The sequence below is a fragment of the Carassius gibelio genome, chromosome B18 (genome assembly GCF_023724105.1).
Source record: "Carassius gibelio isolate Cgi1373 ecotype wild population from Czech Republic chromosome B18, carGib1.2-hapl.c, whole genome shotgun sequence".
Lineage (NCBI taxonomy): Eukaryota > Metazoa > Chordata > Actinopteri > Cypriniformes > Cyprinidae > Carassius > Carassius gibelio.
Genome location: NC_068413.1, coordinates 30,418,777 through 30,445,622, shown reverse-complemented (window position 1 = coordinate 30,445,622; position 26,846 = coordinate 30,418,777). Strand labels below are relative to the sequence as shown.

Here is a 26,846-nt window from a genome sequence, read left to right as displayed (position 1 = left end):
CAGTTTTTGTTAAAAGATAAAGATATGGGCTGTTTGAGTAACACCGTCGTCTCCGATGCTCGAAGTTGTCACCGCTTACAGGCACCCCACTGACCTAAACCTGTAACTCTATCATAATTATTTAAAATAACTATAAACGTCATGCGTGACGCCTATGAAACTGACTAAAACTAATATGTATGCTAAACAAAATATTTGTGGTGGTGAAAAAAATGAAGTGAATTAATAGATGTCAGAAACTGCTCGCCTCGCGGTTTTCTTAAAGAAGAGCGGTTTATTTAGATGTGACAGCGCAGTTCCAGTCGTAGTGCGGTTTCCCGGATCAGACCTTAAGCACGATGAATGACTAAAACTGTCAAAATCATCCCGCCTCTCACTTAAATGAACGACTTATCAACAGCGGTTTATTTATTGAAGTACTGTTTAGAGATGCATACGATGAAAATACCACATCCATGACATCCATGACTTTTAATGTCTAACTTTAGTGTAGTAGATGGGTTTGTATTAAGTATAAGAGTCATAACAGAAGATGGTAAGGCTCATTTTAAAAGTCGAGGTAGTGGCTATTATTTGTCATTGTGACACAGGTAGACCAGAAAAAGCTCTAAAGTGCATCACAATCTCAGTTTAAACACTCTCTTGACAATCATTTAATCATCTTGTACTCTATTTTGTTCATGTTTTGTCTGTTTGACCAAACTCTGAGAATAGTCTTTATCTAAAAAACAATGAAAAAGATACACGTCTGGTGGGCCGGATCAACATTAAAAGTTTTCACAATAGTTTAGAAGAGTGGATTTCACTATTAGGTAATTGTTATTCCGATACACATTTCCTGTATAAAAGACTATATCTATAACCTTTTCAGGTGAATGTAGTGCAATCTTATGGATCTTAAACGTAATCACGTTACAACGTGGGGACATAGTCCCTCTAGCAAATCCGTCAAAAGTGGACAAAGCAGAAAAATCTCAGCACACGGTAGATGATAATGCTTACGACCGAAGGGGAGTACGCATAGGCCTACTCTTTAATGTCGAGCGGAGATGCTGAAACAATCTGAATACGGTCATCGGCTATATGAACAAGAGCTCTAGATGTAGGGGCGATATTGTCATGCCGTAAAATTCCTATGAACAGGCAGTGTATGTTTGACCGCAGTCAGAGAAAACTCTCACAAAAAAAAAAAAAAAAAAAAAAAAAAAAAAAAAAAAAAAAAAAAAAAAAAAAAAAGGGGAAGTCGTGGCCTAATGGTTAGAGGGTTGGACTCCCAATCGAAGGGTTGTGAGTTCTAGTCTCGGGCCGGACGGAATTGTGGGTGGGGGGAGTGCATGAACAGCTCTCTCTCCACCTTCAATACCACGACTTAGGTGCCCTTGAGCAAGGCATCGAACCCCCAACTGCTCCCCGGGCGCCGCAGCATAAATGGCTGCCCACTGCTCCGGGTGTGTGCTCACAGTGTGTGTGTTTGTGTTCACTGCTCTGTGTGTGTGCATTTCGGATGGGTTAAATGCAGAGCACAAATTCTGAGTATGGGTCACCATACTTGGCTGAATGTCACTTCACTTCACTTCACTTCACTTCATCAGAAAACTGCAAAACAACGTGTCAACAGATCGGTCGACTATCTCTGGTAAAAATAAATAAATAAAATTATACATGTTTACGAGTCACACATTGACAATTTTTGTCTCATGTGACCATTACAGCTAAAATCACTGAATTATGAAATGCAAAAGTGTGTACGGCATTTTTCTATAACCGTTACAAAAGTGAGAACGTCGTAGTTCTCAAATGTGTTTGTATTACAATGGTAGCCCATCTAACAAATCTGGAAAAGTGGAGAAGCAAAGATGTTTAGCACATACACACGTACACCGGAGATGTTGATTTATTTGAATCGAAGAAGATGGCTGTAGGAACTGATAACATTCTTTAATGTCGTTGTGTCGTGTTTTGTCAAAATAATAGAAAAAAAATGTTTGGGGGAAATGTTTAATAATTTTTCTTAAATGAATAGAATACACTCACCCCGCTCTCTTTCCCACGCGATGAACTTACAGGAGTCTTAAAACAAAATGTGATTTGCGTCATCGGCTATCCGAAGACGATGACTAAATCTAACGGAGTAATAAAAATATCATTTACAAATCAACATTTAACAAAAAAAAAAATACTTTAACAATTGTATTCTGAATTGTATATGCGTTGTAAACGTTAAGTTTTCTCGCTATACTCTCTTTCTTAGTGATTTGGTCGCTCGAATACACGAAAGGTTATGGATAAAATGTATCTCACAAGAGTGTGGAAACTTTAACGAGTGTACCGTTTGATTTGTTTAGGTTGTAATAGTTTTAAGTGTAAAACAGCTAGACTTCATTTTTGCTTCGATGCTTCATGCGATCACACTTTTGGACAGACACAAAGTTGAGCTAAAAGGAATATCTCGAAGAGAAAAACTGTAACTTAATTTCTTAATTTTCATTTATTCCTATTACGATGACGCTGCACAAAGATCGCATAAAAACGTAGGATCCGACAAACAAATTGTGAACGGACCTCCAAAATCTTGATAGGGCTAAATCTCGAGGTGTAAGAAAAATGTGATTTACAAAACTGTGAATTGTGATTCTTAGATGTGAAACACCCTTGTCATGATCTGTTGGCATCTACAAAACAGTCAAAGTGTATGTTTTCTGTTCTAGGTAAGAACATTTACACCGAGTGTTATAGGCCGGGTAAATAATTTGAAAATAGTATTTCTGTCGAATGAGAAAAGTTCAGCGTACATTTAAAAAAAACCTGATGTAGAAATTATGTTTCAGCCAAACACATCCAAAGAGAAAGAGTTTTCTACTCATGTGAGAAAAGCACTCGGGTGGATAAATTATATGAAGAGACGATTTGTCATCGGTTATTTAAAAAAATAAGACGATAGACGGTGTGCCTTGCTTTAGTGACACACAATGTGTTTAAACACGTTTCAAATTGTGGGTGTAATTATTTTAGTGACTTTAAGCAAGATGCATATTTGTTATTTTACAGTACGCATACAATCTACAGGATAGAAGGATGAGGATACAGAAAAATACAACTATAAACTTTAAGAAAAGTTAACTTTCATTACACTATTGTAAAGGGATCTTACAGTAGGCTAAATGAAAAGCACTACGTAATAAGGCTGAAGGGCAAACAACTGATGGAAAACACACGTTGGGGGATACTGTCGGTTAAATATATTGTTTTAAATAAGGAATATAATATGGATAGTACTTTTAATACAAAACATATAAAATAGAACTACAGCCTGTTAGATGTACAGGCGGTCATTTTAATATTTTTGCTTTTAAATGGAGGTATTTTGGGACGGCTAAGCAGAGGGCCTGCAAATGTCTTTCCTGCTCTGTGTCTGAAAGTACCGTCAGAAAACTGTCAAAAACATGGTACTCTCGCGTGAGATATGTTTGGTTTTAATAAAAAAATGGCTTTGAAGATATTATGATTTTGTAGTAAATTCCGACGAGTGTGCACTGTGGCGTGCAAACACAGACGCTGTGAATACTTGCAGGTCAGGAAGGTGATGTGAAAATACCTCCTTTCTGCTCTCTAAAAAAAAAAAAAACATTGGATCTTGTTTATCTGAAACAGTCGGTTTCAGTATATTTTTTTATACAGTTTAATTTATAACCTTTTTTAACCCTTGTGCATCAATTTAAAAAAAGTTACACATAGGATCATAGGGGACAAAAATGTCCATGTCCAAAAAGTGTCCTAAAAATATTATAGATTAATATTTTTCTCCACTTTCACTGACTTGGATTTTTTACTAGCATCAGTTCTATTCATAATTACCAAACATTCATTAATTTTCAGAATTTTAACCCTTTAAATGCTGGTTTGTTTACACAATGCCACTGTTGTTTTTTTATGAAAAAAATAATTTTTTAAATTATTTTCAATTTACTAAATTCTAAGCAAATTATTTTTTCTTTGATTATTACAGACTTGGATATGTCAATGATTAACAACATCATACATTTTTATGCATTCATATTTTCTATGCAGTATCAGATTAAAAATAAAGCTACCTCTCAGGTCCATAAAGGACAAAAATGTCCATGTCAAAAAAGTGTCATAAAAATATTATAGATTAGATTATTATTTTCCATATAGTGAATGCTAATCAGATTTTTTTTTCTTTGATTATTACAGTCTTTGATATGTTAATTATTAACAACAATATTAATTTGGATGCATTTATATTATTTTTGCAGTGTCAGCTCAAAAATAAAACTACCACTCAGGCCCATAAAGGACAAAAATGTCCTTGTCAAAAAAGTGTCATACAAATATTATGGATTAATATATTTTTTCCACTTTCACTGACTTAGATTTTTTTTCCAGCATCAGTTCTAATCATAATAACCAAACATTCATAAATTTTCAGAAATTTAACACCTTATACGCCGGTTTCTTTACATAATGCCACTGTTGATTTTTATAAAAATTATAATAATAAAACATTTCCATATATTAAATGCTAAGCAGTTTTTTTTTTTTCTTTAAATATTACATCCTTGGATATGTCAATGGTTAACAACGACATTCATTTTTATGCTTTCGTATATTTATGAAGTATCAGATTTAAAATAAAAACTACCACTCAGGTCCAAAAGGACAAAAACGTGAGTACGTAAGACACAGCTGTGTGCGTTTTAGTAAAAGCAAAGAGGGAGGACAGAAGTGCTCTATGCTTTATTTGCAGCAGCTGTTGGGGAAGCTCTGGCTTGTTCCTGCGAATTGTGCCAACTAGGGCCATCTTCTTCTTTAGAAGCTCCTCCGCCAGTCCATAGGAGGTGAAAAAATCGTCACAGGTCACAGTGTTCCCCTGGAGCCCCTCCGTCATTTCCAGAATGACCCTTTTTCCTTGTTTCACCTCCGCAGGACTTCCAGGAGACTTCCCCGTGTAAATTTGCAACTTCCATGCATAGGATGTGGTGACATCACAGGTGACCCAAATTTTTATGCCATACTTGGCAGTCTTGCTGAGCATGTACTGGCGAAATCTGCATCGGCCTTTGAAATCGAACCTCAGGGTGGAGCTCAGGAGCTTGAATTTATGGTGGGACATGGTGGCTCGGAAAATGGAACGTCCGTTTTCCACATCCCACAGGCTTCTTGTTGATTCATTTAGGGACTTGTACACGCCGGCCAGAATCAGCAGCCCGATGTATGCCTGAATGTCAGTGGAATCAAAATCAATCCAATCCGTCACAAAATGCCTCCCGTGTAAATTAGTGTTCTCCAGAAGAAGCTGAATGATTTCTTCGGTGATGAAGAGGTCGAAGCAGGACTGCAAAGTTGTGATGCGGGCAGTTGCATAGTGTGTGGGACCCGGGGTCATACCCTTGGCAGGAATGTAGCGCAGCATCTCAGTGTGAGTGGAAGACCTGAGAATCTGCCCATTTTTTGAATTGAACTGAAGATCTGCAGTCTCTTCTGTGTCCTCACTCTCAGTGCTGTCATCAGAGGAACAAGAGCTAGTCAGACTCTAATGCAAACTCAGGGACAGGGTCTGTAACTCTGTATGACTAATTTACATGGGGTGGGATTTGTGATTTCCAGTACAATATATATATATTTTTCATTCAAACTGTTCACACACACACACACATAAAATTTTCAGTACACACATACAAACCAGACTCTGACATCCATACCAACACACCCACACAATTATAGCTTCATAATATATCTAATTGGCTCTATAAAATGCATAAGCCGAAAACAGCAGAAAACAACAATAAAGCGATAAGTTGCTTTATATGCCAAACCTGAAAAAATGGCACCATCTGGTAAAAAATAGTAAAAATGTAAATTTTGAAGCCTTGCCAACGGAATGAAAGCCTGTTAACAAAGATTGCATCATTTTATAGTTGAATGGCACCGGGATAAAAAAAATTGCAGTTTTAATGGGTTTCAATGGGGACATTTTTGTCCAAAAGGTCCTGAGAGGAAGTATTTTGTGTACCTAGTAGAAAATAGATTTTTTAAAGGAAATGAAGGTGAAATATTAAAAATCCAATAAAAATACACACCTGTGGCAAATTGTATGCAGTTAGCATTAACACAGGCAAAGTTATCAAAAAAACAAAACTGAAAAAGCCAAAAATGTCCTCAAGGATGCACAAGGGTTAAAAGAACAGAATGTTTTTTCAACCTTGGTTAAATCGCTTTACATTATATAAATTATAGAATGTTTTATATATAAATGTGAAATAATTAAAATGTGTTTTAGATTATATAAATTATATAATGTTTTATATATATAAATGTGAAATAATTAAAATATGTTTTCAACCTTTAATTGTTTTAGATTATATAAATTATATAATGTTTTGGTAACACTTTAGAATAAGGTTCCATTAGTTAATGTTAGTTAACTATGTTCGTTAACATGAACTAAGCAAGAACAATCCTTCTACAGCATTTATAAGTCTTAGTTCATGTTGATTTCAACATTTACTAATGCATTATTTAAATCAAAAGTTGTGCTTGTTAACATTAGTTAATGCACTGTGAATTACCATGAGCTAACAATGAATAACTGTATTTTCATTAACTAACATGAACGAAGATGAATAAATACAGTAATAAATGTATTATTCATTGTTTGTTCATGTTAATTAATACATTAACTAACATTAACTAATGGAACCTTATTCTAAAGTGTTACCAATGTTTTATATATATATATATATATATATATATATATATATATATATATATATATATATATATATATATAGAAAAGTGAAATAACTGAATGTCAAATATATGATAAAGTTCAAACAAGCTAGCTGGCACAAACTTCAAACAAACTAACTGACACAAAGATCAAACAACCTAACTGACACAACGTTCAAACAAACTAACTGACAAAAACTTCAAACAACCTAACTGACACAAACTTCAAACAACCTAACTGACACAAACTTCAAACAACCTAACTAACAAACTTCAAACAAACTAACTGACACAAAGATCAAACAACCTAACTGACACAAAGTTCAAACAGATTCTGTCAAAACCACATGATCGATGTGTGGGGAGTCTTTCATTTACCATTATAATTTAGAACTAACAGGTCAATTGGGTAAAACTTTCTGTCAAAACCGCATGATCGATGCGTGAGGAGTCTTTCATGTACCGTTTAAACTAGCCGTCAAAACCATGATTTAGAACTAATTAGGTCAATAGGGTAAAAGCTTTCTGTCAAAACCACATGATCGATGCGTGGGAAAGGTCATAGGTTAACCCTTGAACTCATTTGTCCCGCCCATCCATCATAAGGTCACCGGAAGTTCAACCTGTCAAAAGGTCAAAGGTCAAAGTCATAAATTATCATGACAGAAGGTGCATTATATCTACTACTCGGGACTTTAACACGTTAATTGAGATGAATTAATTACACAAAAAATAACGCGTTAATTAAGATTAATTAATTACACCCAAAAAAAATTCTGCATTTTTAATAACTTATTTTTGCACCGCAGAACGTTTCTTACTAGATGAGTTTCGGCGGACCGATTAAACTGGAGCACCAACTAGCGTTCATGACTTCAGACAACAACAAACCACAGTGAACATGAACGAGGAAGCAGACGAAACTGCTTTGGTTGGCCCCTTGGAGGGGAAATTTTGTTTTAAAAGACGGACGGATGGAAGCGTCGATAAGAGCATGGTTGTGTGCAAACTATGCAACAAGGAATTTGCATATCACCGCAGCACATCGAGCCTCAAGTATCACCTCAACGCAAAACATATAGCATCTAGCGTTGACGTTATCCCAACCCCGAGTACCCACACCCAACCCACACTCCACCAGATGACTGGTTTAAGGACCATTGTAACTAAGTCCACTTCTGAAAAAATAACCAACGGCCTGGCTCACTGGATTGCACTCGACTGTAGACCACTTGGAGTGGTAGAAGATAAGGGCCTTCAAAATGTACTACAGATTGCGTCGTCTGACACAACATACAAGCTGCCATCCAGAAAGACAGTTGACAAAAAGAGTCCAGCAGCTTTATGACAATGAAAAGGAAGATAAAGAGAATTTATTGGAGAAAGCCGAGTTTGTTGCCCTGACCTTGGGATCATTGGACCTCGGTAAGCAATTCAAATTACTTCAGTGTGACGGCACACTTTATTGACATCAAGTGGCATCTTCACTCATTTGCCTTAACTATCCAGAAGACCACCACTAGGCATTTTGCTGAAAACGTGGCAGGAGATTTTGAGTCTGTGGCGGAGGCCTGGGAAATCACACAAAAAGTCACCACAATCGGAACAGACAGTGCCCGAACCATGATCGCTGCAATGAGACAGCTCACATTCCAGCACATGCCGTGTATTGCTCACATGTTACAGAGGACCATCACAGTTTGCCTCTCTGACAGCGGGTTCACAGCCACATTGGCAAGATGCCGTAAAATAGTGGGGCATTTTAAACATAGCCCCTCAAACACAGAGGAACTGCACAAGGAGCAAACACAACTAGAACAAGACAAAGAGCCACTGATTCAGGATGTTTCCACAAGGTGGAATTCAACACTGTTTATGATCTCTCGTCTGCTGCAGAACCAAGAGGCTGAGAAGAATACTTTATGCCAAACAGAAGCACAATCTCACCATAGCCCCTTTCACACTGCACGTCGGACCCGCAATATTTCCGGAACATTGCCAGGTCGCCTTCTGTGTGAAAGCAACCACGTCCCGGGATTGATTACCGCATTGAACCCGGGTCGGGGACCTAGTAACATTGCGGGGTTCGACCCGGGACGAACGCTGTGTGAACAAAAGCCAAATCTAATTCCGTGTCGAAGTGATGATGTGCGTTATCACGCGACTCTTTTATCGGCTGTTTTGAAGGAAGATCAACGTTCGTGACGAAAACATATGTGCAAACTGTAATTAAGCAGAGATCAGTTAATTCCTCACTTTCCGCGCTGACGCAGAGATCGTTTGCTTGCTTCAGTGAAAGTATAACGTGCCTAGCGTTTTCGACTCGTACATTACACGTCACGCGCTGATGTCGCGTGTCGTTATGGGATCTTCAAGGGTTGTGTGTGAAAGCACGCACATATACCGGGTCATCACTGGCAGTGTGAAAGTGCAAAATCTAGCGACCCGGGAACAATTGCAGGAACACTTTACCTGTGTATTTGCCGGAATGGCAGTGTGAAAGGGGCTCATGTTAACTACAGCAGAGTGGGACAGACTGCAGAGGCTCGAGACCCTCCTTAAACCATGCAGGTAAACCCACCAACTATTTTTAAATATATTGTACTGAATATCAATATCACTATGACTGTAGTATAAAGTTGCTACTGTTTTTAATCTACTATGAATTGGCACAATAATTAATCACTTTCCTAAACTATCCTCTGCAGATATGTGACTGAGCTCCTTGGGGGTGAGACTTATGTCTCGTGCTCTGTTGTGTTACCTGCTCTCCGCCACCTGACCCACACCATGGAGGTCTCAGTTGATAACCCAGGCAATGTGGTGAGGTTTAAGGGTGACTTTAAAAAGGACCTGTCTCAATGCCAAGATACACTCAACCATGGATGGCTCAGAGTGGCTACAGCACTCGACCCACGCTTTAAGGTAAAATGTGGTCTTCTTTTTTTATCTTTTCTCTTTCTTTTTGACCCCTGCACCCCCATCCCCCCCCCCCCCCCGTTCTCCCCCTCCCCGTTATCTTTCTATGGGAACCATGTATGAAAATGAATTTCACCCATCTTTTTACTCTGTAAATCTGTGAGGTGACAATAAACCTGATTCTGATTCTAAGGACCTAAAGTGTCTACCAAGAGGAGAGCGAGGAGGGGTGTGGACTTGCATTGAGGCACTGCTGCGTATAGAACCAAACAGAGTCACTCCAGAACCCACAGAGGAGCCAGCAAGGAAGAGGAGCCTCCTGCTGTTTAATTCAGATTCTGAATCAGAGGATGAAGCAGGTCCCAACGGGGCTCTGGCCCGCTACAGGGCAGAGCCCACCATCAGCGAGACAGACTGCCCACTGCAGTGGTGGTCCACTCATGAGGGAGCCCATCCACAGCTTTCTGCCCTGGCCCGCAAGTATCTGGGCAGCCCTGTGAGAGACTTTTCTCACTGGCAGGTAACGTAGCTCAAAAGAAAAGGGCAGCCTTGAGCTCTGAAAATGTGAACAAGCTATAGTTTGTCTCGGCAACTGGCTGAAAGAGAAGTATAAGAAATAGTCATAGAGGTATCCTGAGGCCAATGGGGTTGTTGTTACTGAAATGTTGATCAAAGCAACAGAGAGATTTATTTTTCATCAGGATATCGGAAGAATGGGGACTGAGGTCAATCACTGGCACTTTTTTTTATTTTATTTTAAATGGTACACTTTATGTTGAACTATGTATTATTTTGTTGGTGCGACTGGCACTTTATGTTGAACTCTTTATTGTTTTGGCCAAGGTTATTGAGAGTTGGACTTGTTATGTTATGGCCTCTGAAGCAACAGAGAGATGTTTTCTAATAGTCAGGGTTTCCAATGTTCTGAATGTATTTGACAGTATTGTGTTTTACTTAAAAAAACAGTTTACAGAAGGTTCAAGCACCTATAAGCTACCTGAATTTCTGAAATGTACTATTTCTAAATTGTTTCTAGATATGCTATTGCTACACTTAATGGCAAAAATTGCACTGGTCTGCTAGACTTGGTTGAACTAAAAATAAACAATATTTTGTTGCTTAAGCTTATGTATTCAGTCATTATTCAATGGTATACTATAAATGCCATGTGAAAAAAAAATTACTTCTCACTGTTCTCAGGTCAAGTATTTATATGCGATTAAAATGTGATTAATTTCGATTAATTAATTACAAAGCCTCTAATAAATTAGATTAATTTTTTTAATCGAGTCCTGGCCCTAAAAATTACATATTTTTATTAACAACTTTTTGTACAGAAACCAATATCTTGTGTCCTAAAAATGTCTCAATGTGGATTTTGGTGAGCTTAATAGGTACGTTTACTCTATATTTATTAAATTTTATATTATTATCTCACACATGGATATGCATTTTCTATAATGTATTTCTATAATAACAATAATACATATCTGATATGACTATATAATTAGCATCAAACAAACAACAGAATTCTTATTCTCAGGGATTAAAGAGTACACTGAAAAAAAGAAAAAAGAAAAAAAAAACACAATCAGGTTTTTGCACAACCATCAATGAGCTAGTTGCATATCTCCACCATCTTGGATTTCCGGTCTTGCGAGTGTGTGTGTAGATATTTCCGGTTGTGCTTAAAGTCAGTGCAGAGAACCGGAGAAGTCCAAATATTACCTTCTATATGTTTACAGGATTTATAATATCACTTCATATTCAAATAAGATATATACTGCTATTATTACTATTACTACACTATACACTATAAATGTTAACTGAGCCAGTGGATTTGAAACTTGTGTATGTTTGGGTCCGGTGAATGAATTAAATACACTAATGTTCACTACTGTTCACGAGATGAAAGTTGAACTCATGGTGTGTATACACAGCTATATAATGTATTTTTATCTTACCAGATATGTAAATGTACGAATTACTTATTTCTCGAAAATGTTTGCATTATTATTATTATTTTTTTATATTAAATATTTACCTCGTGAGACATGGGCTGCGATTTATCTTCAGAATATCAGTTTCTCAATTGTACACATACATCAGTCTGTTTCATCGTTATTTTCACATCATTATTTTATTATTTTACACAGTAAAAAATACATGACTAATTTTAATATCTGTTTAATCTGATAATTAATGCAAAAGAATAACAATATACATGGCTGCTCATAGACAGATAATGATTTATGCTGCAGATCTTTCACAAAACAAATAAAGATAAAAACACACATGAATGCAAACAGCGATCTTTTATTTAATGCAAACCTACCATAATTATATTATGTTTAATTGTACAGTTAGTTATAAATTATGTTATCAAATAAAGTTAATAAAACATGCTTTATCAGAAATCTTTGTGCGTCTTGTTTGACAGTCAGAAACATTGATCTTACATAACAGTCAGAACAAAACCAGCTCTTCGAAAATGAAAAGTTTTGCATATTTGAGAGGTTTATGTTTGAAAGAAGAAATCCCTGTGGATCTGACCTGACGCTGATCCACATAATCAACAGAAGAATAAAGCAATCTCCGCGTTGTATCTTGATGAATTTCCACACAGAGGTACGCAAAATGTAGGGAGGATGTTTCCCCATGTTTTTGATATACCACTATCCGCTGTTAAATTTGAAAATCATTAATTATATACATCTAGCCAAGTTTCGTATGTGAGTTTCCCTTACAGTCAATGTGAGCATCGCAAGACCGGAAGTAAGTATGCTCACACTCGCGTCGCTGAAGCTCACCGGTGCCATCTTGTGCACCTAGCCCATTAGGTGGAGATATGCACTAAGAATGTAAATGACCACTGAACAAAAGAAGAAAGAAACAGCATAATGCATTTTTTTCTGTGTGTCGGTTTACATGACTCATCGATTTGTTGAGAATGTCCTTGAGTTTTAATCAGGAACATACTCTTTGTTGAATGAACTTACTCCCGGATGCGTTTTTGGAACTACATACCTCAAGGTTTGGGGTTAATCAGCCGAGAGTTCAGGGTTTAACAGATGGTAAGTTAAAAGTGCTTTCTGGAATACACACCAGTTTTTACAAAAACAATAATCATAGGGATGATAATTTTTCTGGGCTGTGTGAACATTTTAGCATTTGATGACTAGCACAGTTTACTACTTACCTTTCTCTCTGGCTTCTCTTCGTCTTTTCTCCTCCAAGTCAAGTTTGCTGACAGCTTGTCTGTTCTGCTGTAGGAACTCATCATAAACTAACATGGCATCTGTTGCATGACATGAATGCCCCTGGAGTCTCTTAAAACACCCGCTGGACTTCAGGCCTGCACTCAGCTCTTCATATTGTCCTGACTTACTCAGTGGTGCCCTCTGCTGATTCAGGAAGCTATAGGTGGATTTTTCCAGCTCCACTAGGAAAGTGTTGGACTCAGAGAACCCACTAGGCTGGATGGTAGGATATATATCCAAACTGTCCCTTTTTCTAGATCCTTCTTCCAGCTTTTCAGAGTTGTAATGGTGTTCATGTTTGGAGTGCGGTAGGGTAACCCGACTAACATCATAGTGACCCAGACTCTGGGGCTCTGTGGAGGTCTCAATGAGTGATGCGGGGTTCCAAAGTGTGGTTGGTGGTGGGGGAGCATGGTCTTTGTGCTGGTGTTTTGGGGAGATGAGAGGGGGCGGAGCTCCCAGTAGAGGATGGGCATCTCTGTTTCTCTCACGATCTCTGCTGTTGGGCTCATGATGGTTTAATTTAGGTCTAAAAGATGAAATACATTTTCCAGTCTTTGTTAGCTCTGACTTTTGCAACAAAACAACCTAAACTTAACTCATTTGTTTCAGTATCACTACCCATATCTGCTTTTTATGATCCAGCATTTCTATTTTTCCTAGATGGCACCTGTTAGGGAAGTCGTGGCCTAGTAGTTAGAGAGTTTGACTCCTAACCCTAGGGTTGTGGGTTCAAGTATCGGGCCGGAAATACCACGACTTAAGCCCCTTTCACACTGCATGTCAGACCCGGCAAATTGCCGGAACATTGCCGGGTTGCCTTCTGTGTGAAAGCAAACACGTGCCGGGTTTGTTTCCGGCATTGAACCCAGGTCGGGGACCTAGTAACATTGCCGGGTTCAATCCCGGGATAAGCACTGTGTGAAAAAAAGCCAGATCTAATGCCGTGTCATAGTGATGACGCACGTTATCACATGACTCTTTTACTGGCTGTTTTGAAGGAAGATCAACATTCGTGACAAAAAAATATGGGCAAACTGTAATGAAGCAGAGATCAGTTAGTTACTCACTTTCTGCGCTGACACTGAGGTTCACTTGGTTCAGTGAAAGTATAACGTGCCTAACGTTTTTTCGACTCGTACATCACATGTCACGCCCTGATGTCATTACGGGACCTTTACGGGTTGTGTGTGAAAGCACGCACCTATCCCGGGTAATCACTGGCAGTGCGAAAGTGCAAAATCTAGCGACCTGGGAACAATTGCTGGAACACTTTACCCGTGTATTTGCCGGAATCGCAGTGTGAAAGGGGCTTTAGGTTCCTTTGAGCAAGGCTCAACCACCAACTGCTCCCCATGCGCCGCAGCATAAATGGCTGCCCACTGCTCTGGGTGTGTGTTCATGGTGTGTGTGTGTTCACTGCTGTGTGTGAGCACTTTGGATGGGTTAAATGCAAAGGACGAATTCTGAGTATGGGTCACCATACTTGGCTGTATGTCATGTCATTTGTTTTTTTCTTCACTTTTTTAATCCAGCTCAATAATTGAATTACTGTAATAATAAAAAACAATAATAATAGGTGTGACCTCTTGTATATTGTAGGATGAATTTTTGTCACTAAAGAACACATATGTTGTCAGTGCCGATAGCCTTGTGGGCAGCAGCCTGACATACAACACTATTGCACTATGGGCATCTCGAGGTCAAGTTCTCACTTGAGGATATTAACTGATCCCACCTCCTTTTATCTCCTTTGCTTCCTGTAAGTTCTGATCCATCGTGTCATAATAAAGCCCCCCACCCCCCACCCCCCTCAGATCTGTGACAACTTCCAGTGTGAAAATGCCCTTACCTATGTCCCTCTATATGCAGGTCTGCAATTTCCCCCTGTCTGCCCAGGTCCAGGTGTTGCTCTAGGACCTGCTGACGGAACTCTGAAACCTGGTAATGCCTGTCCTCTTTCTCTTGCCTTAGCTTCCGTTGCCGGGCCAACCAGCGCTCTTCCTCATTTGTGCGCTGTAGCATGGCGGCCGCTGTCAGACTTGCAGGTCCCGCCCCTCCAGGGCCCAGATACATGCCATGAGCAGAGACAAGGCTGGGCAGGGGGTGATGTGTGGAGTTTAGGGAATGGTGAATTCCAGGCTGGATTGGTTTAGGGGTTGTAAGGATGGGCTCTTTGGTTTTATCTGGAGGAAATCATAGGCATAATATTTAGCTGCACAGAATGATGGTTCACACCATCATTAAAGATTATATAAAGTGCAGTGAAATGTGACGCTTGTTGCCAAATTAGATTTGGATTTGTTTTAAAGTGGTAATAAAATGTGAATTTTTTTGGCACTGGTCATGGCCAAATATATTAGAAAACCAAGTTTGCAAAAATATATTTGTCATATCTGTGGTTTAAACAACTATTTTTTTTTTCAATTTCTATCTAGTCATCTAGCTAACAAGCCACCATGTCGGCGTGACATAGTTGACTATATAATGTGGTTGGCTAACTTCGTTGAAAACGGAGCAAGTTCAGGTTTAAATCACCATACTAGTATTTATTTAAATTTTTCTAGTACTTAATTTTTAGATACTAGTATCTTTTCCATTAATTATTAGTACTTAATCATTAACTACTAGTTCTTATTCTTTAGCTACTAGTACTTATTCCAATAGTGACTAGTTTTAAATGTAATTTTCTTGTTAAGAAAACCATATTATTATGAAACCACATAGAAAAGAAATGTGTCCAATACATGCATATATAATTAATATATATATATTAATTATATATGCATCAACACCACATATAAAAAAATCTGCAACCGTCACAGCACTACTATCGGTGATATAAGTCAGTTTTGCTGTAGGCTGTTCATCAAAAGCAGCATCAAAAAGCAGTGTGCTCACTGACAGTCCACAAAAAACACACACTCTATTATTTAATACAGAATAAGCATGCTCACACACATAGACACACATTATGTTGTAGATATAGATATTTGAAATAACTTAAATGTTGATGCTCACTGGAAGTGTCCTGTTTATAATGTTTTTCAGGTTTCAATTTAATCAAATTAAATAATTGTCAAAACTGATATGTCTGAATAAATTAAGTGGTAAACTTTGACTAAATGTGATTTTAAATGTAATAATTTTAAACTATCTGAATGTCAGTATCTACATAAACCTGAGAATAGGACTTTATTCCCCAGTTTCACAGACAAGGCTTAAGCCTAGTCCCAGACTAAAATGTGAGTCTGAGCTGTGTCAACTGAAAGAAACATAAACTGTCTGTTCCCTTTGAATACTTCACTCATTCTGCGTATGGGGAAAAGCTCCTTTTTTCCCCCGATACAAGAAGCCATTTTTCAATAATGCAGTGCAACTGCACTGCCATTGGTTTAATCTGTAAACTTTTTTAAACCAATGACAGCACTGTGTAGCTGGACAAGCCTGTGGCAATGCAGCGTGCCAAAGCCCGCCAAAAAGGGCAGGGAGAATGGCTATATAAGCAGGCAAATTGCCAGAGGAATCAGATCAGATCAGATCTTACTCCTTCATCGACGACTTCACTTCGCTGAATCCCTACTGAATGCCTTTGCCTGGATCGAGCTCTTGCTGCCGAAGAGGCACCGCAGCGGACCAGCTGAGATCGCCGTTTGCCTGCAGTGCTGGTGCTCTTGCAGACATCCACTATCTAGCGGCACTCCCGAGCCGCCTGCTTCCGGGCCGCTTCTCAGCGAATCACCTGCCTCCATCCGGAGATTCTAAAAGAGCAATTTCCAGCGGTTTTCACTGCTCTAAAAGATTGTTTCTGACACCGTTTTCATGGTGGCAGCATCTGAGCAAATGCCGCGCCACAGCTGTGGCACATGCAGAGCCCCTCTGCATGAAGATGATGGCCACGGTGAGTGCGTCTTTTGCATGGGAAAACAACTTTTGTGAAAGCATGAGTCTCAAGCGGTCCCGCCCGTCATGCCCCCCGTCCTCTTCCTCCCACGAGCCAGCCAGGAAAAGACAGCGGGCTAGAGGGGCTTGTAACAGATATGCAGGTCATCAATTCATGGGTTAAATTCAGGCATACAAATGAAACCCTTTTTGCACTAAATGCAAAAGCAAACTTAAATTATTTTACGATACCCATGCGAGCCTCAAAGGAGACCTGAACCCCCCCCCCCAAATTCCTTAACACACACACACACACAAAAAAAGAAACCTTTCTTAAAGTTCCTTACTTTTGTAAGTCCTTATTAATATGTATTTTGAATGTTTGTGTATTGCATAAAAATGGTTAATCCTGGGTAAATGGTTAAAGTGCTGACTTATAAGTGGAAATGTTCTCCTCAGTCTAACTCTTTCTCCAAACAGTCATGTTTATGTAACCCCCACTCCTTTGCAGCTCATATAAACTTTATGATCTCCCTGGGCAACAGGACAGGAGAGAAGCCAAGTCACTGGTTTCTTTTCCCCAATGCATTCTAAACTATTACCTTTTTTTTATGTTTTCTAAATGTATTAAGTATTTCTTTTTGGTACATTAGATGTTTCCCATATAAATTGGGACTATCTGCAATTTATTAGTGCGTGTTAATCTTTAAATGTGTGTAATTCTGCATTTGAATGTAACTTCATGTTTTGATCATTTATATACTGTACATTATTTTTGGTATCTGTGTAATCGTCATGATTTGACAGACCCATTTATCTAAAGCAAAGTAATGAAAAATTTATTATTCTGGAATTACGAACTTGCTAGAATATCCCTGATGAAATCTGACAAGCCCTAAATCATTAGGGTGGGTGTCTCCACAGAGACAAAGGAACTTTTCCCTCCGCTTCATATCGCGGACGTTCATTGGTTGTTCACGCGAAAAGAGGCGTGAACCATCCCAAGCCATAAGAATCGACCGAACAAGGTCCGCCCTCTCTTCTTCCTCTCTTCGTTCTCGGACACGCTGCTCTCCTGTGCGAACCTCGTCGCTCCCGCGAGTTCCTCGGCGCAGCCTTAGGCCGCACTCAGATCGCCCCCCCTCCCCCCAGCCGGGAGGCGGAGAGGACAGCCATTATCATGGCTCCTTCGGAAGCCTTTGTTTTCGTTGTTTTGTTTTCTTTTCTTTACTAAGTTTATTCAACTATTCGCCTTCTCCACACAAGGAAGACGAATTCTGGAACATTGTTTGTTGAACCTTTCAAATACCGCGCGAAGACAGAACAAAGGCCCCGCTCACGCTGCTCCACGCTCACGCCAAGATCCAGCGCTGCTCCAGTGCAGCTCACACGCGCGTCACACGGCCTCCGGCACACGCACGCTGTTTTCAAAAGAACCAGCGCACAAAGCGTCACAAAAAGACCACGCTCACGCACGCTGGGCCATGCAAGTATCACTTTTCTATGGAGATTTAAATGCTGTTTTAAAGTTGGTCTGTGATTTGATTCGTGTTGGCTGAGAAGGGTTACTGTCTACTATGATTTTCTTACCTGAGCTCATTCTGTGATCTCTCCCTCTTTCATTCTCTCTCTCTCTCTCTCTCTCGTTCTCTCTCTCCCTCATTTGGATTCCGTTATGTCTTGTTAAAAGTTTACTGTCTGTATTGTCGTACACATATTTACTCTGTGTGATTTGTAGTTTCGATGTATTATTAGTCAATTATTAAAACCCATATATTCATGATTCTTGTCTCCACTACCCGCTAACATTACGAGTCACTGAGATGTCTGATCTTTAGCTACAAGCTTTAAATTTAGAAACTAAATTCATCATAAGGATAGGATAATGTTTTCATGGCCAGAGAATATTTTTCCTTGAATTATAAGAAGTGATAACTTTATTGGAAATTGATAGGTCAATCTGGTTTGCTGGACAAACCACTGTTTGATTTGCAGTAATTTACAGTAAGAGATATCACAATAATTGATATGAAGAATGGAATATTGACATATTAATGAGTAAGTTACAGTGCCCTGTAATTAGTTATTGGTATAGACAATTGAGCTATTTTTCATAATCAATACAATTTATTGTAACTGTCATATGAGATATAAATATTAATCATATTCCTGATTAATTATTCAAATTCCCTATATATCATTTGAGTTAATTATTCTGTACAACTCATTGTTGCTACAGGCTGCATTGCTAAAGCTAAAGGTTTTGGGGATAATAAAACATGGCTACTCACTACAGTCCGCCCGAAGACCCCTGTGTTTCCATGGGGTGATTCCCACTTTGGTAGAATCGGATGACGCTCAGGTCCTCCACACCAAAGTGATGACTCTGCTAAGGAAGGGAGCCATAGAAATAGTTCCTCCCTCAGAAAGTGGATTGGGATTCTACAGCCATTATTTCCTTGTCCCCAAGAAAGATGGCGGTCTCACACCCATCTTAGACCTCAGGCTCCTGAACCTCTCCCTCATGAGATGGAAGTTCAGGATTGTTGACATTGAAACAGATCCTCACGCAGATATGCCCTGGTTCTTCTCACTGGACCTGAAAGATGATTACATTCACATCCAGATAGCCCCCCATGACAGACGATTCTTAAGATTTGCCTTCGAGGGCATGGCTTACCAGCCCTCACAAATATACTTCCCTTCAGGCAGTCTCTAGCTCCCTGCACTTTTACGAAGTGCATGAACAAGGTGCTTTTCTGACTCACGGTCAATTTTGCCAAGAGCTCACTGCTCCCCAGCCAAAGTATCACGTTCCTGGGAGCAGATTTCCATATGAGGGCTGTCATGTCATCAGAGCGCGCTCTGGTAATTCAGCAGTTCGCTTCTTCCACCAAGAACAAAGCCTGTTTCCCTCTGAAGTTCTTTCAGAGGATGCTAGGGCTGATGGCTTCCGCCCCCAGTTTTACAGCTCGGCCTCCTACGAATGCGGCCCCTGCAATACTAGATGAAACTCCGGGTCCAACCTCATGCTTGGTGGCATGACCGCTTTCGCATCAGGGTCAACCAGTTTTTCTGGCAGCCCTGGAACCTTGGATGAACCCTGCTTGGTTCAGTCATGGAGTACCCCTACAGGCGGTTTCCAGAAGGACAGTGCTCTCAACAGATGCGTCCAACCTGGGTTGGGGCGCTTTGTGCGAGGGCAGAACAGCCTTCGGCTCATGGTCACACGAGGAGTGCCATCTCCATATCAGCTGCCTCGAGATGCTGGCATTGGAGCGAGCCCTTCAATCCTTTCAGGTGATCCTAAAGGGGCACCATGTCCTAGACCAGTTGGACAGCATGACAGTGGCGTCCTACATAAATCACCAAGGTGGCCTTTCATCCAGCCGCCTCTGTGCACTGGCAAAGCGCCTCTTGGAATGGGCATTACACAGACTGCGATCGTTCCACAGCCAGAACTCTGGGCTCTGCACCTATAGCCTTTAAGCAATGATGCTTAAATGATACAGATTAAACCAATGGCAGTGCAGTTCCCTTTTCCATTGTGTGACAGATGCGCTCTTCCTTCATCTCAAGTCTAATAATAAAAATAACTGATAATTCAAGCAGAATTCTTGATTCTTCAGATTCTTGTGTGTTTATTATAGTGTTCAAATGTTAATCTTATAGGCATAATATATATATATATATATATATATATATATATATATATATATATATATATATATATATATATAGTTTTTTTTTGTGGACTGTCAGTGAGCACACTGCTTTTTGATGCTGCTTTTGATGAACAGCCTACAGCAAAACTGACTTATATCACCGATAGTAGTGCTGTGACGGTTGCAGATTTTCACCGCCAGTGATGTGGTGTTGATGCATATATAATTAATCATCAAGCCTGCATTTATTTTATCAAAAATACAGAAAAAACTGTAATATTGTGAAATATTATTAAACTTAAAATAAAAGTTTTCTATTTGAATATACTTAAAAAAAAAATTATTCCTGTGATGCAAAGCTGAATTTTCAGCATCATTACTCCAGCCTTCAGTGTCATGTAACATCCAGTCTATCACATGATCATTTAAAAATCATTCTAATATTCTGATTTATTATGAGTGTTGGAAACAGTTCTGATGTCTAATATATTTGATGATTAAAAGGTTAAAAAGAACTGCATTTATTCAAAAAAAAAAAAAAAATTCTAATAATATATATTCTAATAATATATTTTATTTACTATCACTTTTGATCAATTTAACACATCCTTGCTGAATAAAAGTATTGATTTTATTTTTAAAAAAGAAAAGAAAAAAAAAATACTGACCCCAAATTACTGACCAGTAGTGTATATTGTTGTTACAAAATATTTATATTTTAAAAACATAGCTTTTTTTTTTTTAAAGTATCCTTAAAAAAGTATCACATGTTCTGAAAAAATATTAAGCAGCAGAACTGTTTCCAACTTTGATAATGAATCATCATATTAGAATGATTTCTAAAGGATAGTGTGATAATGATACAAAAAATTCAGCTCTGCATCACAGAAATAAATGATAATTTAAAGTATAATAAATTTAAAAACAATTATTTTAAATTGTAATAATATATAACAATATTATAATTTTTTCTGTATTTTTGATCAAAAGCAGAAGAAACTTCTTTCAAAAACATTAAAAATAGTAATGTTTCCAAACTTTTGGTCTGTACTGTATATATATATATATATATATATATATATATATATATATATATATATATATATATATATATACACACACACACACAAACAAACCCGATTCCCATGTCTTCTATATAGCTAATGGCAGGATCTGGCCATTTTGAAGCTCATATCTAATTTTTTACTGTCATACATGATGCCTAGCTCATATTTTTTGTTTTGTACTATTTGACTGATCTTGAGTGAATAAATAATGCACATTTCTACATTTTGGACTTTTATTTATGTTGCCTAGCAGCTATGGATTTTAATTTTACTATTATAGGTGAATATATAGGTGCATATATATGGGCATATATAGGTATATGTATGCACATATATATGTGTACATATATGTAAACATATGTGTAAATATATGTGTGCATATATGTACATATATGTGTGCGTGCATATATGTATATATATATATATATATATATATATATATATATATATATATATATATATATATATATATATATATATATGTGTACATATATGCGTACATATATATGTGTACATATATGTACATATGATATAGGGAAACGGCCAATTTTATATATGTCACATATATTAAAAACCTATATCATATGTTTATATAGGTTTTTTTCCATGTGGGATAACATATCAAAATGTTGAAAGTGAGACAATTTGAAATGTCATGCCAAATATTGGCTCATTTTGGATTTCATGAGAGTTACTCATTCCAAAAAAGTTGGGACAGGTAGCAATAAGAGGCCAGAAAAGTAAAATGTACATATAAGGAACAGCTGGAGGACCAATTTGCAACTTATTAGGTCAATTGGCAACATAAAAAGAGCCTCTCAGCGTGGCAGTGTCTCTCAGAAGTCAAGATGGGCAGAGGATCACTACGATCATGGCGAAAAATAGTGGAGCAATATCAGAAAGGAGATTTTAGAGAAAAATTGCAAAGAGTTTGAAGTTATCATCATCTAAAGTGCATAATATCATTCAAAGATTCTGAGAATCTGGAACAACCCTATGTGCGTAAGGGTCCAGGCAGGAAAACCATACTGGATGCCCATGATTTTTGGGTCCTTAGACGGCACTGCATCACATACAGGAATGCTACTGTAATGGAAATCACAATGTGGGCTCAGGAATACTTCCAGAAAACATTGTCGGTGAACCCAATCCACCGTGCCATTCGCTGTTGCCAGCTAAAACTCTATGGGTCAAAAAAGAAGCTCTATCTAAACATGATCCAGAAGCACAGGCGTATTCTCTGGGCCAAGGCTCATTTAAAAAAAAAATATATATATACACACACACATACACACACACACACAATGCAGCACGGCATGACAAATCTCTGACAGTAAACTGCCTCATCTGCCTCACTGTTCACCTATTTACTGAAGCCACTTGCTGCCAGTTAGCCCAGGTGCGAGGGCCCGTTCATCGCTGCTTGCAGCTTTAATTTATTATTATTAGGGCCCGAGCACCGAAGGTGTGAGGACCCTATTGTATCTGCTCCGTTTCTTATTAGGGCCAGAGCACCGATGGTGCGAGGACCCTCTTGGAATTGCTCCGTTTATTATTAGGGCCCGAGCACCGAGGTGCGAGGACCCTCTTGTATCTGCTTCGTTTCTTATTATTAGGGCTCAAGCCCGAAGGGGCGAAGAGCCCTATTGTTCTTCTAAGGATTATTCTTATTAGGGCCCGAGCCAATGGGCGCAGGGCTCTCTTGTTCCCCTAAGGATTATTAGGGCCCGAGCCAATGGGCGCAGGGCCCTATTGTTCCCCTAAGGATTATTAGGGCCCGAGCACCGAAGGTGTGAGGACCCTATTGTATCTGCTTCGTTTATTAGGGCCCGAGCACCGATGGTGTGAGGACCCTCTTGGAATTGCTCCGTTTATTAGGGCTCAAGCCCAAAGGGCGAGAGGCCTATTGTTTTCCTTAGGATTATTTTTTATTATTATTAGGGCTCAAGCCCAAAGGGCGAGAGGCCTATTGTTTTCCTTAGGATTATTTTTTATTATTAGGGCTCAAGCCTGGAGGGCGAGAGCCCTATTGTTTTCCTTAGGATTATTTGTTATTATTATTATTATTATTTATTATTATTATTTTTCTTCAAGGTTTCGGGGGCTTTTGGGGCCCTTAACATGCTTAAAAAGTCTTGAAAATTGGCACACACATTGGAACCTGCGGCCATTAGGGCCGGGCAGAGACTGATACACGGGCGTGGCACAGGGGCTCTACAGCGCCCCCTGGAATATGGAGGGCCATATATCATACATACTTGCACGTAGACGTACGAAACTCGGTACACATGTAGAACTCATCAATACAAACAACTTTCGTATTGCATATCATAGGCTCCGCCCAACAGGAAGTTGGCTATTTGGGGTTTATTATTCATATTTGTCGTCAAAGTTGTGGGGGCTTTTGGGGTCCTTAACATACTCAAAAACTCTTGAAAGTTTGCGCACAATTTGGAATATGTGGCCTTTAAGAGCCTGCAGAGGCTGGGACACGGGCGTGGCACAGGGGCTCTACAGCGCCCCCTGGAACACAGTCATAAATGTTGATGTATAGCTCACACATACTTGCACGTATTAATATGAAACTCAGTACACATATAGATCTCATCGTGCCGAACAACTTGCGTATTGCATGTCATAGGCTCCGCCCAACAGGAAGTCAGCTATTTAGAGTTATGTAAAAAGCGCATGCTCTGGAATTTGAAATACTTGTCATAGGTTTTTTACCTGATTGCCGCCAAACTCGGTCAACATGATCTCAAGACACTGGGGATGAAAAATTGCCAGGGGATTTTTGATATCTCAAACGGTTTGCTCGTGGCGAGGCGTTGAAATTATGGCGAGAAATGAGAAACAGGAAGTGTCTAATACCATCCACATACATTTCCTGATTTTAATCAAACTTCATCAGATTATTCTTTGTATGATGTCGATCGCATATATGTGACTATTAGGAGTCAAAGTTATAGCGCCACCAACTGGCAGCAGGAAGTGTGTCATTTTCAAAATGCTTTGTATTCAGCATCTTATTTTTACTCGATTTGCTTCAAACTTCATCAGAATAATGTTAAAACACAGCCTATATTAATCTGCTAGGGGGATATTGATATCTAAAAATATTGTTGCCGTGGCAACATGTCAAACTTGAATACTTCTCAGGTGATTTTAAGGCATATAACATACTTAGAATTTCATGAAATTCAGAACACATATCAGTATTTATGATAACTAGACACTGGCAAAAGTTCATAAGAGGGCGTGGAAGAGGCACTCTATAGCGCCACCTTTTGTCAAAAGTGGGGGGGTTAGTTTTAGCTACAAACACCAAACTCGGTACAAAAATTGTTCTTATCAAGACGGACAACTTTCTAATTCACAGTCATCAGCTACGATCAACAGGAAGTCAGCTATTTTGATTTGAATGTGGATTTTTTTTTACATTTAGCTGTGAATTAATGCATACTGCACAGAGGAGAGTAACACTATACACACCAAACTTTGTCTACATGATGCCAAAACATTTTAAACAACTTAAATTGCCAAAGGATTTTGGATAGCTTGAACGGTTTTGTCGTGGTGATTTTTTTAAATGACAGTAAAAATGGAATTATTAATTGTCCTGCATTTTTAAATTCCAAACACTTCAAAACCTTTTTTCATACAGAAAAAAAGTCATTCTGAGTAAATATGGATAGTTTCACGACTTTACAACACTGTATGGATAACAGAAAATTAAAAAACTGTCAGACATCTCATCTCACTCTGTCCATCTGTTTGAGTATTATGTGCTGAGACTTACATTGTCTGAGAGAAAATGCGCCCCTACAGGTGCAATTCCTGAAAGGGAAATTCGACTGAAAGGGAGGAGACTCTCTTTTAGTTTCATTTTTAAATCGGTTAAAATACAAATAAATACTTAGATTTAATTCACACTGACAAGCTAAACCAACATATATGATTATTACCGGGTCAGGGCTCATTAATAATTGATGTGTGGTCAGTGATACGTGAGAAACACGAGAGATGAATCACGCTCTGAGCAGGAGCGTGTGGAATGATGAGCTCAGAAAAAACGAGTTTATTCTTGTTTTATAGCTTTTAAAATTAAAATATTAAAGCGATATTACACAATTCACCAATTAGAACACACCAGGAGCTAAATTCAGATGTTTTTGAACTGTTTGTGTGAAAATGAAATATTCGCGGCTGCCTATCTGAAATCACTGCCTCCGATCAGCGCGCACAGTGTCACAAGTTCAAAACAAACGAATTTATTCTTGTTTAAGAGCTTTTTCAAATAAAATATTGTCATAAATGCACACAATACACCCATTATAACACAACACGAGCTAAATGCAGGTGTTTGTGACCCGTTTAAGTGTGCAAGACTATTTGAAAGCGCGACTGGCAGAATAACATATATCTCTCGAGCTGCAGGATTCTGCCTTTCGTCGTAAGAACGAACACATCACGGACAAGATTATTTCAAAATACATAATAGCTTGGCTAATATAAACGAAAACAGCCACGTGAACATAAACTGTTGAGAAATAAATCTGAAGTGGATATACTGGATTTTAATATTAAGTGACCGCATATACCAGCTGCTTCTGTCTTCAATTTTAATCTATATAAAAAATTAAACTCATTCATCTTGGCGGCTTTTTTAATGTGTGTACGTATTTATTTATTATTTTGCTCTAACAAGAATTAATCTATATTTAATTAAATCAATTACATTTTATTTTACATTTGATTTGTCCATTTCTGCATCTAAACGCCTAAAAACCTAAAACATGCTCTATTATACTATTGTTAGCAATTTCTTTATCGTCCAATTTATCTGGTGTACACACTTTTATTTTCATAATAAACTCGTTTGTTAGATTATACACAGTTATAGTGGTCTATAATAAATATTGACAGGTTTTATTCAAGCTGTTTAGAATGATTGCCGTAGGCTAATTTTTTAAAATGTAAATCCAAAAAACAAAATAAAAAAATAAATAAAATAAAAAATAAATAAATAAAAAACACTGGAAAAGAATAACTTGTACTTTTTTATACATTTTGTATAGTTTCATAGTTTATGCATTATAGTTATAAAAACTAACAAATTTAGCCACTCACATAGAAATCTTAGGCCTTATCCTTTTCTGACAGTTTTAGGAATTTTTAAAAATCCTAAAAAACCTTATTTGTGCTGCAAATAATAATTTCAAACTAATTTAAAACTGACCTCTGACATCCTGTGACATGATATTTATTTGAATTTACATAATCTCATGGATGTAACAGTAAAT

General features: G+C 38.2%; 1 protein-coding gene across 1 annotated transcript in view; it reads right to left on the bottom strand.

The window, feature by feature from the left end:
- The window catches only part of LOC127977509 (genetic suppressor element 1-like), a 97,385-nt gene that overhangs the window by 51,816 nt on the left and 18,723 nt on the right, over positions 1–26,846 (bottom strand). Inside the window, exons 2-3 of the mRNA XM_052582391.1 lie at positions 14,782–15,115; positions 12,869–13,458 (exon numbers count right to left, since the gene is read on the bottom strand). Of these exons, the coding sequence (XP_052438351.1) occupies positions 12,869–13,458; positions 14,782–15,115 (924 nt within the window). The remainder of the gene's footprint in view (positions 1–12,868; positions 13,459–14,781; positions 15,116–26,846) is intronic.